Source organism: Falco rusticolus, chromosome 12 (assembly GCF_015220075.1).
Source record: "Falco rusticolus isolate bFalRus1 chromosome 12, bFalRus1.pri, whole genome shotgun sequence".
Taxonomy (NCBI): Eukaryota; Metazoa; Chordata; class Aves; order Falconiformes; family Falconidae; genus Falco; species Falco rusticolus.
The window spans coordinates 26,616,813-26,631,389 of record NC_051198.1 but is presented as its reverse complement, the minus strand read 5'-3'; the positions used below and the strand labels follow the sequence as shown (position 1 = coordinate 26,631,389).

General features: G+C 37.8%; 1 protein-coding gene across 3 annotated transcripts in view; it reads right to left on the bottom strand.

Moving 5' to 3' along the window:
- Positions 1-930: 930 nt before the first annotated feature.
- Positions 931-14,577, bottom strand: part of DISP1 (dispatched RND transporter family member 1) — a 92,201-nt gene continuing 78,554 nt past the window's right edge. For all 3 annotated transcript variants that reach the window (XM_037405644.1, XM_037405646.1, XM_037405645.1), the window contains exons 4-8: positions 13,728-13,851; positions 12,343-12,470; positions 11,831-11,928; positions 9,664-9,761; positions 931-4,594 (exon numbers count right to left, since the gene is read on the bottom strand). In XM_037405644.1, the coding sequence (XP_037261541.1) occupies positions 950-4,594; positions 9,664-9,761; positions 11,831-11,928; positions 12,343-12,470; positions 13,728-13,851 (4,093 nt within the window). In that variant the 3' untranslated portion in view covers positions 931-949. The remainder of the gene's footprint in view (positions 4,595-9,663; positions 9,762-11,830; positions 11,929-12,342; positions 12,471-13,727; positions 13,852-14,577) is intronic.

Below are 14,577 nucleotides of genomic sequence, written 5' to 3'. Positions count from 1 at the left end.
GAAAACTCAGAGCACACTATTTTATGTATTTGAGCCTCTTTAACTAACTTCATCTGATACTATTGACTGTAAGTCTAGAACATGTGTATTAACTATGCCTTTCTGCACAGTAAATTTACTTCTAATTTCCATACTTTGTGGGGAAAAGTTCAGTATTGCAAGGCACTTCACACCCAGTTTTCTAACTCCTGATTTTTTTTATACATACGTTTCTCATACACATGAATTATACTTCCCTTGTCATCACCGAGAACTAAATAGTATTTACTTACTAATATTCCCACCTGCATTCTCTGGTATTTAATGGCAAAGTCTACACAGTAACTGCCAGAACGGGTAAGTTCAAAAAGTTTTACTGCACTATATAAATAGATATGCAACAACGGTAGTGAAAACGCTGTTGATCTCCAACAGCTTTTCTTTAGATTTTGTTAGGATAAATAGTTAAAAAAATTCCCCAAACAGGACACCCTGCAGAGCTGGTGTTTCAGACAATCCTGAACGAACACAGTTATAGCCCTGCCGCTGTTTCAAGGTGCGTGTAAGCCTGCCAATCAGAATAAAGGTAAATGATGTACTCTGAAAATGTGGCAATCTTAGTCCACCCCAAATGTTATCAATCTCACAAGCCCTGGCTTCAGAAAAGAGAGAGTTTCTTTGTAACGCTCTATTTCTTGAGATGGTTTCTAAGAAGAATTCAAACTCTAATGCCCTGGGACAAAAACCAAGTTAAGCATAATCCAGCTCATGAGTTACGGCAAAAAAACATTCTGGACAACATCAGGTTTTACTACATGTAATGGCTTTATGAAAGGTATAAATGTTACTGTTCTATAAAATACATTTTTCATTCCAAAATGCAAATTATAACCCATATTTATTCAGGGCTTTTCAGTGTTTTAAACTTACTTGAAAAAGAAAGACACAGGATTGCCAAATTAAAGATTTATTATAGTGTTTTTATTAACAAACTTTCATTGGAAAGTTCTGGGCGCATTAGCATAGGAGGCACATTGGCTTCGATGTTTGGCATTTGACAGTCAACAGAATTGCACTTCACTGCGATAGCCTTGCTACAACAGTGTGAATTTTCACGGCAACCCTCATAGCGAGCCTCTCTCACTGACCTATTCAGCAGATGTTTTTTATCATTTTGGTCAGCCTTTAAAACCCGGTCATTCTGCAAAGAACGCTGATCTATCTTGCTCTCAGCTTTCTTTTTCTGCTTTGACAGAGAGGCTTTCTTGCTTTCAACCCCGTTCGCTTCTGTACCACCCTTTTCATCACCCTTGTCTGCCTGCTGACAGAATCCCTTTTGGTTGTTTGATAGACTGTTCTCACATTCAGAGCAACGCACTATTAGAGGTCCTGCGTTTCGGCAAAGAAACTGTGAGGAGCTCATCGCCTTTGGAACAGTTCTTACGTTTTCCTCTGGGTTTTGATGAGCATGCAAATCTGTCCTATTTATTCTTTGATGTGCCTGAAACTGTTGCACAGACTGGAGGAAAAAATTTTTAGGCAGAGAGTTCTGCGTCATGGTTCTTTTGAGCCTTCCTTGAAGGCAACTGCAGTGGAGGACATGCTGGACTGGGTGCACATAACCTTCGGCAGCTTGCTGTAAAGCATTTATAGGAGCTACAGAGCTTTGGATCTGTACCGTTCCCGGTGAAGGAGAACACTGGTAACAGAAGGTGTCACTTAACTGTTGACATGAGTGTGGACTCCACTTCACTGCCACTTGCTTATATGCATCGGGACAGCTACACTGCCTGTTTTGAGAGAAAATCGGGCATATGGTGTGTTGGTCAATAGATGTCTGTAGCATAGCTGAACTAGCCACGTTTTTGATGCTTTTACTCACTTCGCTGTTATAGGCTGAATGCATAGGCATACATGTGTTTTGGAGCCGGCTGCTGAAGAGCTCTGAGCAGATATGAGTTTCTTCATACGTCACCTTCTCTGCAGGGTTACAGAGACCGGTTTGTGATGCCAGAGGCTCAAGCTCATAGTGCTCATGCTCCACTTCTGGTTTTTGACTTCTAGAGTCCAGCTGATATTTGCTAACAGGATGGGATTTATTTTGACCTCTGCCTCCTTGGGCTCCTGAAAAGGTCTGAGAGAAGGCATTACACCGCAATTTTTTTGGTAGCGGGATCTGGCCACAAGTGCCCTGGGGTCCAAGGCATCGGCACATGCACTGGAAGAAGAACGTTGCAAAAGCCCAACTAATGCACATGATAAGCATCATAAAAGTGCCAAGCTGCGTGTACGCCAACACTGTAGAGGGCATCATCATTGCTCCAGCTACAAATGTAGTCAATGCAGCCATTGCAATAGCAGAACCCATACGACTTAAAGAAAAAATGACCTTTCCCTCTCGATCAGGGTCAGGGGCTAAGCGATAAGCCACTCCATAATGAACAGCAAAGTCTACAGATAAGCCAACAGCCACCGAAATAGTGACAGATTCTAACACATTTAGCTCCCATCCAAGAAGAACCAAAGAACCTACTGTAACAAAAATAGTTCCAGCTATTGAAACTATTGCATAAAGGCTTATAATTATATTCCAAGTCGTAAGAAGCATTACACTAAATGCAACAGCAACTGAAAGACCCATGGCAATCAGAGTACCATCAGAAAGGCTGTCCTGAAGATCATAAAATTCGAGGTTACTCACAAACCAACCATTGCTGAGACCTTCAGGGGCAGAACTAAGTTCACTTGAAATCCACAAGTCCACCTCTTTGTAAAACTGATGCATTTTCTCATAAGCCAGTGTGAAGAGGTAAGTGCTTTGGAACTCCAACACCACTGCCCTGATGGTGTCATTTAGATCAAAGCGAGGCCCTGGGGTTTTACTGTCTAAATGGTACCCTGTGCTTCTTTCTAGCTCCATTATAGCTCTCTTGATACATAATTCAAAAACTTCTTGTTTGTATGGAAAGCTCCAGTGGCTGCAGCAGGGGTAAAGGGATGGCTCATCGCAGTCTTGATTTTCCATCCACTGCTTAAATGTTTCAATGAAGCAGCTTGTGAAGTCTTGTTCTTCAGTCTGATAGTAAAATGTTTGATTTCTTAACTTCTGACAGAAACGTAAAATCCAAACCTGTGAAGCTGGGCTAGCGATATTAAAACTACTATCTAGCTGCAGCTTTCCTTTACTTTTAGGGTTTAAAGGGTCACCATTATCCTCAGGTGTGACACCCCAGATTACCGTAATTGGCATGTGGAGCTCTTCTCCATGGTGGACACGTTCAAACATAAAAAGTTTTTTATATTCTGCATCATATCGTTCAAATGGGTGAGAAGACCTAAATACCTGAAACTCTGAGAGCTCCAACGATGGCAATTTCATCTTTGGATTTACACACACGATATATGCTCCACCAATGGTTAAGGCAAGGAACCAGAAAAGCCAAATGTATCGAAATTTGATAACAATGCATGGCAAAACTTTTTCAAAAAATATCCTGGATGTTTCTGAGACTGCAAAAATAACCTTGTGGAACATTTGGCACAACACTGTCCAGCAGTTTTTGTTGTTGTATACCCTCTGCTGAGGTTTCTTAAAGCAACTGAAAATATTAAGAAGGTATCGTTCATGTAATACAACTACAGCAGGTAGCCATGTAACCATCAAAACATAATTCACCAAAATGGCAGTGCCGGCATAAACACCAAAACACCTGATTGCTGTGATATTGCTGACATAATTAGCATAGAAGGCAGCAGCGGTAGTAAAACTCGTGACAAACATGGAAAGAGCAGCATGCTGCAGTGTAATGCTTACTGTCTCAGAGGTTCCAGCATGAGGTTTATCAAATTTTGTGTAGTTCCAAACATCACATAAGACAAAAGCATCATCTGCTCCAATCCCAACAAGAATAATCAATGCCGTGAGATTCATGAATGGAAAGAACTCAAAATTAAATACTACTCGATAGAGAAAGTAAGAAATAATCAAGGAACTAATTATTGCAAACATAGTCATCAGCGTGATAAACATGGACTTCGTGTATACACACATGACTAGTAAAACAATTACAATGGCTATGGCAGGATACACGGTATCCATCAACAGGTAATCTTGAAACAATCTATGCTTTATTCCAAACTCAATCCCTGTGACGGTTGTTACACCATCAGAAGCGTTCCAGTTCTCAAAGTTATCAAGGTAAATACTCATCATGCTTTCCCCTTTCTCAGTTGGAGAGAAAAGCATGCTGTATTTTAAAGCTGGCAAGACATAGTCAGCTGTCTTTGGGCTTAGAAAATCCTTGTCCACTAGATAGTGAAGGATCTGGTAAACAGCATTGTACTTGGTACATTTACGAGGCACATTTGTACACTTGAGTTGGTCCTTCCTTTTGGCATTCATATCCCAGCAGTCTGGCCCCAGGGTTCCATTGTAGTAGTATTTGGCACATGTGCGAAGCAGCTTTAGGGTGTGAGAGACATCCCGTTCTACAATTTTTTGACACGATGACCTGTTGTTTAGAATAGCAATATAGTTGCCCAGTGTCCAGCTGGGACAGCACGAAGCAGCAGTGGCTCTCTGGCAGAGATCACCAAAGTGGGAATGGGATCTGATCTGTATAAAGACAGGCAGGGTAAAAAATCCAGTTTAAAGCAATAGTCTGCATTTATTAGAAACATTCACCCGCAAAAAAAGCGCCAAAGTTCAGCTTACGGTCCTTTTGTGTTAACATTTGAAATTCTTATTTCCACACACATTGTTTTTGATCAGTATCCTCTTACATGCAGCAGACCAAACCAGCAGTAACTCAGTATACTGACTTGTCACAGAGGCATAGACTTGGCAGAAGCATTAAGAATATTGTAATTCTATTGTTTGAAGATGGTCTGGGGTGGGGTGGCTTTTTTCCCAGATTGAGAACTGTTAACTCTCTTCTATTATCTCATGCTAGTCCTGAAAATAAATAATCAGCCATACATCAATGAAGTTTCATTTGGCTTGGAATCATACACAGAAGTTCCTAAGAGAGGCAGGGACTTATCATCCAGAAAGAAAGGATGTGACAGCTTTACGATGACTTCCATCATCTGACCTCTCTTCTGCAATGCTCACTTTATGAGTCTTTTTTAGCTCTCGTACAGCTGACAGACATTTCCTTCAGTCAAGTCAGCCTGCTGCCCAGGCACCGCGTGTCCCTAAGTCATGCAGGATCTTCAGGGCACAAGCCCTGGATGATTCTACTGTGGCGTGAGGCGCCCCAAAATAAGTCCTGCTGCACAGAGACAAAGGTCACGCTTCTGAACGCTGTACCCACTGTGGGACGAAGACCCAAGAGCTGACTCAGCAGTAAAGTGGAGTAAGATGCAGCAGCAGCAAGGCCAGAGGAGTCACAGGGATAAGCAAGCACCAGCGGCAAGTGCAGACAAGGGCACAGAGCTGGGTTAGGAGGGAGGACTGCTGGTCCTCAAGTTCAAGTGACTGCCCAAAGCCTAGGAACTCCCACCAGAGCTTTAAAAAATTATAGCAATTTTAACATTTTGGTTAAGGACTCTCCTTTGCTTTGTGTTAACCCCTTATGTGGACAACCTTCTTTTACTTCAAGAATATTCCAGATTTAGTTGAAGCCAATAAGAGCGTGACTTGGCTAAATCACCATAAGGCACTTCTAGACAAAACTGAAAGTAATTATAAAATAGAACTGAAACTCTTAGGTAACAAGGTTAGATATCAGGGAAATTTTCTCATGTTGGGAAAACTCAATAGGTCACAAGGAATAGAAATCTTAAAAGCTGGAACTTATAGCTTGCTATACATGACAATTTAGAGCTAATCCTTCAAATAGTTAGATATATGTAAAATTTCAGATTTAATCAAGTCACATAGAATGAGCACATATTACCAAAGCCACATTAATAAAGTCACGTGCTTAAGAGTTTACAGGATTTGACCCTGAAACCATTATCAATGTATGTTTTAAATTCAGGTGATCTGAAATATACCACTTTTGGGTTTGGGTTGTGTTATTGGTTTTGGTTGTTTGGGTTGGTTTGGGTTTGTTGTTTTTTTTAGCAAAATTGGCAAAATTGCATCAGTTTATTATTAGCAATCCTTTATAATGCAGACAAAAACCCTGCACTTGGGGATTCTCATGGCAGTTATAAAACCTTTAATAAGGGCTTAATTTTGTCAACCAGTTTCTGAACAATAACAAACCGGCATTCCAAAAAACCAGGATAATTCACATTTGATTGTTTCCAGATAAAAACATTCACACATGCAAACTCAGGAAAAACTGAACAACCTACTAAATAAAAGGAAGCACTGGAATAGCATATCTGTATTTTTCATGGCACATGTCCAGGTTAATCCTATGAGGACATAATAGGCAAATTGGGAGGAAAGGATTGTATTGTCTTCTCTATGTATTCAAGTTCAAGATGGGACAATAAGGTTTATAATCTGTTCAACACTTGCTGCAGGCCATAAACATTCACTGGTAAAGTAACTGTTGCCAAAGATAAAGTAACATTTCCAGCTGCCAAGCTGGAAATTAGAAATTAAAATACAAAATTTCACTCCAGATAGCTCATTAAAATACTACGTAAAATGTTAATATATTGTAGCATTGGGCTTTGTTGGTGATCCAAAGGAACTGAAAAGGCCATTTTGCTGTTGCCAGACTTGGTCTGCCACTGGCAAGATTTTAATTTATTTTGGAACAAGTAAGGAAACTAAGCTGTGCAACCTGTGCATATGCTGTACCTGTGGGCAGACCTGCCCAAATGGATCTAGGCAGCGACACAGAATCACAAATACGCAGTCTGAGGAGATCATTTACAGTCTTTGAAGTTTATAAAATAACTGTTTATAGTTAATAGGGAAAACATTCTGCAATTTACAGGTGGAAAAAAAAAAGGCTGCTCTTATCCAAGTAGTCAGAAATTAGAACACCTCCTATAGTTGTTTTGTATATAAAGTTTTCATGAAGATTACAGGACTACCATATGCTAAGCAGCTGTAGGATGGAGCCCCTAAGTGTCAGTAAAACATATAAAGTAGTTACAAGCAGATGGGAATACAATTAACACATACGGGATATATTGTTAGTTCATACTAAAGCAAATACTAGTTGGTTCTGAAATCCTGCTTATCTGTAGAATACATAAATTCTGAGGTTTGCATTTCCAAAAAAAAAAAAGTGTCTGATTTTCCTGTCTTTGAATACAGAAAGCTTTGCTGCGTATTTCAACTGAGCTGTGGCCCTAAACAAGCAAGAATTCAACAACAAAAACAACTACAGAAGACAGTCGGTAAGACCACTACATCTCTGAAGTCATCAGTTTCTTCCGATAGCTGCAGTGCAAGTCAGCATCCTCTCTAGGGACTGGCTGCTGGCAGAGCTTAGCATTCAGAAGTGGGGCATATGCAGCACCTCATGAATTCTAAAAAGTGCTTAGAAATTGCTAAGCGCTAAAATCATTCAAACATGTTATTTGCAAGTAACAAGCGAGGTTTTTTTACATTTAATTTAAAAAGCTTCAGCATTTTCTAATTTTTAGCATAAATTTACATACATAGACCAGCAATAATTGCAAAACCTAACCATATCAGTTTGTTTTGTCTACTAGCTAGATTAAAAATCAATGCTGCTATCATGTTGGACTGTCGTTCTGCTCAGCTGAGATGTTCAAATACTATATTCTTAAGTAAATGCCTACATTACAAAAAAGATGCATAGAAACATTGTCTGCAACATTATTCTCTGTAAATATCTACACAACTGTGGGCGTAGCTGTAATAGCCAACATTTAGTTTTCTGAAGTGTTCTTATTTCAAAGGAAGAGCTATTTTTATGGATACAAGATGCAAGGTGCTTGTTTTTTGAAGTAGTTTTGTCCTTGTCTCAGGAAGTAAAGCAGTCTTTGAAATAATACATTATTATCTATGTGTGCATATAGGGAGGAAAAAAAGTCCTCAGGGGTAACGCAAGCCTGACAAAGATTATTCTTCAGAGGTAACTAACTGCCTTTATTGTGTTACACAGAGTATATATTTTTTTTATTACAGACTGCACTGCTTTGCAATGATCTGTACTACCTGGGATCTACCTGCACCAGCTGTCTATGTGACTAAACTTTTACAGTTAAATCCAAAGATTAGCACGCCCTCCCTAACTCTCAATTTTTACCCTTGTAAAAGGTTATTCGCCACTGTATATCCTGATTGAACTGGCAATATGATTACTCCCTAGCTCAGTTCATTCAAAACTGAGCTTGGTTAGTTTAAATACTTTGTTTAAATACTTCGATTAAGTACTTTGCTCACCAGGCTCATTCCGATTGAAAGAAATAAAGGGTAATCACATGAGCCATCCTGGCAGCGCAATAATCTCTGATGGGGAAATAAGAATATTTCATGAGCACATGAGGACAAAACCCACTTACACCAACAGGGGCCAACCAGGACAAAATGTCAGCAAACTGCCCAGGGAGATGGATTATACAATGTTTCACTACAGCTCAATGTTTTAAGCAAACAAATGCCAGCTGTTAGGGAAAACAATTTGGGAATTCACAAAATTTACACGGTTGTCTATAAGGCAATGATAAACCTAACGATGAAAATATTCCTCATGAAATAAATGCAGTATAACATGAAGTTAATTGTTTAAGATTATTTTTGATTTGGAGGAGAAAAATTTGGAAATAAACAGATCATTATTAACAGAAGAAAGACGTATCGCTTCAATTCCATACAAAGTTACTAGTACAAAGCCAATTATGGTTAGTCAACAGTTCAAAGGAGTTCACTGCAGCAAGCGATAAGCTTGTATTTTACAAATGTAAAAATGAATGCTTATTGTATTTTAGCCTTTGCCAGTTAACTTCCATCAGTTGAAACCAGACACTGATTTCAATTGGAGTGCTAAATCATTTTCCAACACATGTAAAAGCAGCTATGGTAGCCTCTGAAGCTGGCTATTACAATAGTTATTTTGACTACACAAAGTACTGAGTACAAGGAAAGCCTGGAAAAATTACAACAGGGCCAGACAGACAATGCCAAAATGACTCCTTTCATTCACTCAGTTTTAAAGATCAAATTAATTTTACTCTGAAAGTATCACTATCCACATCTAATTAATTGGGCTATATTTCTAGCTACTGTATCTATGTTCCTTTGATGTCCATCTGCCAACCTATTCTCTGTTGACCTTAAAAAATAAATAAATAAATCTGAGTGACCCACTGGGTGTCAGAGAAAATGGCCTATGCTATGAGGATGCAATTAGTTCACCTGAAGGTGAAAAAGCATGAAAAACTAATTATTTGCTGGGAAACAAAAACAAAAATCCATGGAACAATATTCTAAGAGGGAACTCCCAGTAGAAGTTAGGATAGTCCCTTCTGCAAAAAAAAAACAAAAAACCTTCTGAAGCAACCCTGCTCTACCCCATTCTAGGTTGTATTAGTAGCAAAACCAAATAAATTCCCCAATATAATCTTATTTACAAACCACAAGTTGTTTTCCAACTTCATCTGCATGCTGACTGACCATTTGAAAATGACAGGAACAAAGAGAAGTCCTCTAATATGCTACTGGATGGCAACGGGCAGCAAAACGAAGTTTCAAATACATTTCCTATCTGCAAGTTAAACAAATTAAATGCCATATTTACTTACCCTCAAGTTATCTACATTGCACATTGACTTAATTGCATTCAAATTCCATAAATTCTCTCCTTCTGTTGATGTAAACACCACTCGTGAATAGCGATCACCTGAAATTACAGGAGGGGGGTTTTAGAGCTTGTTTGGGTGTGTCTGGTATCAAAGACTGAGGCAAAATCCCACCATTCAAATGACACAGATGAAATCTTTGTCAGGTCGTGGGAATTCACCTCGTTTTCAAGATGAGCTATTCATCTCTAAGACTCAGTCCACATGAAAGTTTCAGTTTCCTTAAAGTGCTTATAGTAAATATGGCATCTTCAATACTATATACCACTTAGAAGCTCTACAGACTTCCATTCAAGCAAACTATCTTCTGAAATATGACAAACAAAAATCAAAAGATCTAATCAGCAAACTATGAAATTCTTGGCACAGCATAATGGCAGTACGCAGATAATAGTAATCAAAGCCTGATTTAGTAAGTCATTTGGGAATATAAATAATAATTATAAAGCTGTTTCTACAAGAATGTTTTTGCTTTAGAAGCAAACGTCTGCAGTGGAAATTGTTGTGATATCCTTGAGGCCATTTCTAAGAATTCTACAGTTTAGACACATACATCTTAAATAACAAATTAAATCACATTTATTAAAGACAGCTTTTAGGAAATGAAATAATTACTTAGTGGCAGTGAGATCTTTACGCATAGCCAACGAGGGAAACATAAACCCACAAATACATGGTGCTGCATAACATAGCATGTTACTTTGGGTTAAGAAATATTATCATTTTAATTACAATACTCCAAAAACCAAAAGGCTGAATTTTTTTCCCACTGCTGTGAATGTGCACAATTTTTGCCTTTCACAAGACTGTAATGAAAAGACTCAGGGTAGTGCTTTATGATCTCTGACAGTGCTTTAGGATCAAGGAAACTGAAATCTGCATATCCTGGAGCAGACAAAGAAAGATACCAGGAATGACAAAAATGGGTCAAGAGGAAATCAACTGTTTTCTTTACATAATGGACTGGCAAACTTTCCCATAGAAGTGCAATTCCTTCATGACTGCCACAACTGAGACTATGCAGAAACAGTAGCGGAAAGAAAGAGTGAGACTGTGCAGAAACAGGGGGGAGGATAAGAGCAGTTAACTCTGCTTCAAGTTGCAGTTAATGCTCAGTAGAGTTTCAAGTACATTTCCTCTTCTTTACACAAGGTATGTTCAGTCTAATTTGGTTCTGCTCACAGGAGCAGAAATTACAACCTTGCTCACATCCTCTCACTTAGACATAAGACCACACTATAATAGAAAAGAAAAAAGTTTGTTTTTCACTCTGGTTTTTACTGGTCATCGTTCTCTTAGCTCAAGTAATATAAACAATTAATTTCACAATTATGTTTGTCTGCTCTGTTATCAGTTCTCACATATTGAAGTAGCTGCAAAAGAGCGCAGGTCATTCTATGAATAAAGGCAAGATCTACATCTGCTAATACATACTCTCTGCCAGAACAGGACTTATCAGAGCTTTGCAGTATGCCTTGTAAAAAGTCAATAAAGACTTCTTTGTAATTTTTTGTCCTCTAGTTTAACTTTACCAGCTTCATAAGCCTTCAGCACTTTCAGGTGGGTTTTTTATTTTTATTTTTCTCTCTTTGAGGGGGGTGTTTTGTTTGGGATTTGTGCGTGTGTGTAGGTTTGGGGTGGGGTTTTTTTGTGGGGTAGTTGTTTTTTCCTAAACAAACCCCTTAATCTTGTACAAGATATGACCTGTGGAACTCTTTTAGGACATATGCAGGAAAAGTATTTTGATTTAGGTTTTATAGAATTAAGTTAATGGCACAGATAAAACACAACTTCTTCCCTAGTGTGAATTAGGTGCTACCTCTATAGTCATACACAAAACACTGCTTTTACAATGATCAGTGTTACCAATAACTTATATAATCTTTAAAGGAAACATTTTAAATAAACACAGTTGCTTCCTAGGAAGAACCAATAGAACAGCAACATTTCAGCCCAATTTCTTCAGACTTCTGCATACAGAAAGAAGGTGCTTATAAATCCACTAAGCAAAAAAGTATTTTCCTAATAAGGCACACAACATACAGAAGAGCTCCAAAATCATGCAACTGGCAGAAGATTACATCCTTCCTTACATCATTTCTCCACTTACTCGGAATATCGCAGAAAAAGGTATCCTTGTGGAAGTTCCAGTCTGCTTGCCTCTTCTCTCTTTCATAGTGATCATCTGACCATCTGTCATCCTGATGACTAAAACAGAATAAATACTTTTACCTTAGCAATGAGATTATTAGTAGAAGCATCCAAACAAGTCACACATCTTAATAGCTCTTACATGAGAAACTGTGTTTTTACCAATGTGACTTTGGTATAGAAAATCTGAAACATTCACTGAACTTTTTGTTTAAATTGGAGACTTCAAAGTAAATAACATTGAGCCCAGAAAATATCCATAATTCAAAGAGAAAACTAAAATTATATACTTTTTTAAAGAGCTTGCAATGGGAAATATCTAGTTCCATGTGAGAGGCCTTCAGAATTCTGTATTTATTGAAATCAGTGGCAGTAAATATATGAACTTCAGAGGGTAGCGGAGCAAGTACTACGTACATACACCTCTCCACCCCGCCCCAAATAAAATGCCTTTTTAATACAAATTCTTACCTTTTAGCTTGCTCATCTGCATATTTGAAAGGATAGTTCGCAAGTGTTGCTTTGTACCCTGTGTTTTTGACCATGTTGTTCCATGTGACAAGTCTCTGTCCTATAGCCGTCCCTCTTGGTTCAAAACCCTAAGAGAAGAGCACCACAAAATTCCGTTAATACTTTTCATTCTTTAGCTCAAACAGGAAAGTGGAAACATGATCAAAGTGATGGATAGTTTTCATTATGAAGCATAGTTACTCCAGGCATCAACTTTTAAAGATAAAATGCCTTATGACAGGTCAGACAAAATAATGACCAAGTGTGTCAAGTGATAAGGGATTAAGAATTCTTGCACATACTACCTCTCTCCCAGAGAATTGATGACAACTTAAGTCTATGAAACATTCAACACAGTTTTCAGAGCAAGGACATTTTACAAAGTCCTCTTCTGTATCTCAGTTATCACTCTTTACTGATTAACTGTGATTCAAAAACCACTGAATAATATCTTCTCTGTCTGTCCAAGAATAAGGCAAATTAATTTTGAAAGTGACTTCCAAACAATCTTAATAACGTGGTTATTTTCAAGAAATATCCATTACATATGGATATGTACAGATAAGCACGAATATAATATAAATAATAATAACTTACAGGGACAGTATATTTTCATTTGAGGATAATAATTAAATACAGTATTTTCAACAAAAGTCCTGACAGCTACTCATGGGTAAGACAGTTCATGAGAAGTAAGAAATCAGTGTAGTATTTAACAGAATCTGATAAAAATTACTTTCAGACTTTCAATATGGATATAATTTCATCCCCAGAAGGCACTTAAGAATCCTCTTTCCTTTAATAGATCCTGGCCCTTACTCTTTGAAACCTGATTTAGAACGTATGGTCTGAGTTGTACTGTGTTGTACATCTAAAACTGGGATGAATTTACATTATTCAATCTACAGCAGTTCTGTTGAAGGACATATGACCTTTCAATAGCAAAATGCAGTTGGAATTTAAACTAGTGGATAACACTCTCCGATGGCAACTGCAACTTTGTATCACAGTTAGCTGCTCCAATGTCAAGTTTTAATACTTTTTTTTTTAATTAGCGGAATTAAAAGGCTCCTTAGCAATTAATTTCTTTTGTGGATTCATTAGACAGAACTTGCTTCTGCAAACTTACTACCAATTGAATCTCTCTGGAAATTGGAAAAAAACAAATTCACAGTACAGGGAAACTTTTCAGGCATATTAAGAGTCAGGTTCTTCCTCTGGGCAGATCTCAATTTAAAAGGAACGTACCAATTGCTGTAATTGCATCTGCTGTTTATTGATACCACTGAAAAGACAGCAAATCAAACATACTTATTTGACAGTACAATTGATTAATATTTACCTACCAGCAACGGATCAGAGAAGTCTGGAAGATCTGGAACTAATATTCCAACCAGTGCACACACCACTATTAACACAGTACACATGCCCAGGACCACCACAGGCCAGTCAGCTATCAGCGCAGCGTAGCTACACGGAGAGGAGCAAAGAAAAAGATGTTACAGAAATAAGAGTTATAGACAAAACCAATCCATACTTCTCTAAAGAACCATGTTGAAGCACTGACCTGTTTTCTGTGTTATACTTACAGGAAATTAAGCTAGTTATCATAAATGGATAGAAACCATTTGGAAACGGTTTATTTCTACATCACTCTTTTTTTTAAATTAATCAAAAAAACCCCAACCAACCCACTTTCTATCAAATCTCCCTACTGAAACTTGGTATTCTTATACCAAAAAGCTTTTAATATCAGACTATTCTTTTTCCCCTCGTGATTCTGACAAAAATGCAGGCTTTATCTTAGATTTCCTTTGTACTGCTACAATGGTGAATAACTACGGGCTAGTGAAATAGATATTTCTGTTGTTTAGTACATGTTCAGTATTTAAAACTGCCATAGCAATAATCTACATTAAAAATGTGGGGGAAAAAGCATATGTGAAGTGAAAACTGTTGTTTAAGACTAAACACAATTTTTAAAATATAAATACTCTTTCCTTAACTTTATACTTAACTTTTGGCATGGATATTATCCATGGTTGGGGACCACAAGAAAATAGATGCTTTGTTAAAAAATGTAATGATAGAAAACATCACAGTTCTTCTTCAAAAGCTTAAGCTTTTTTGAGAAAAATACCAAACAGAGGAAGAATCAATTTTGAAGTAGAAGCCCAAAGAAAACATCTCCTCTAT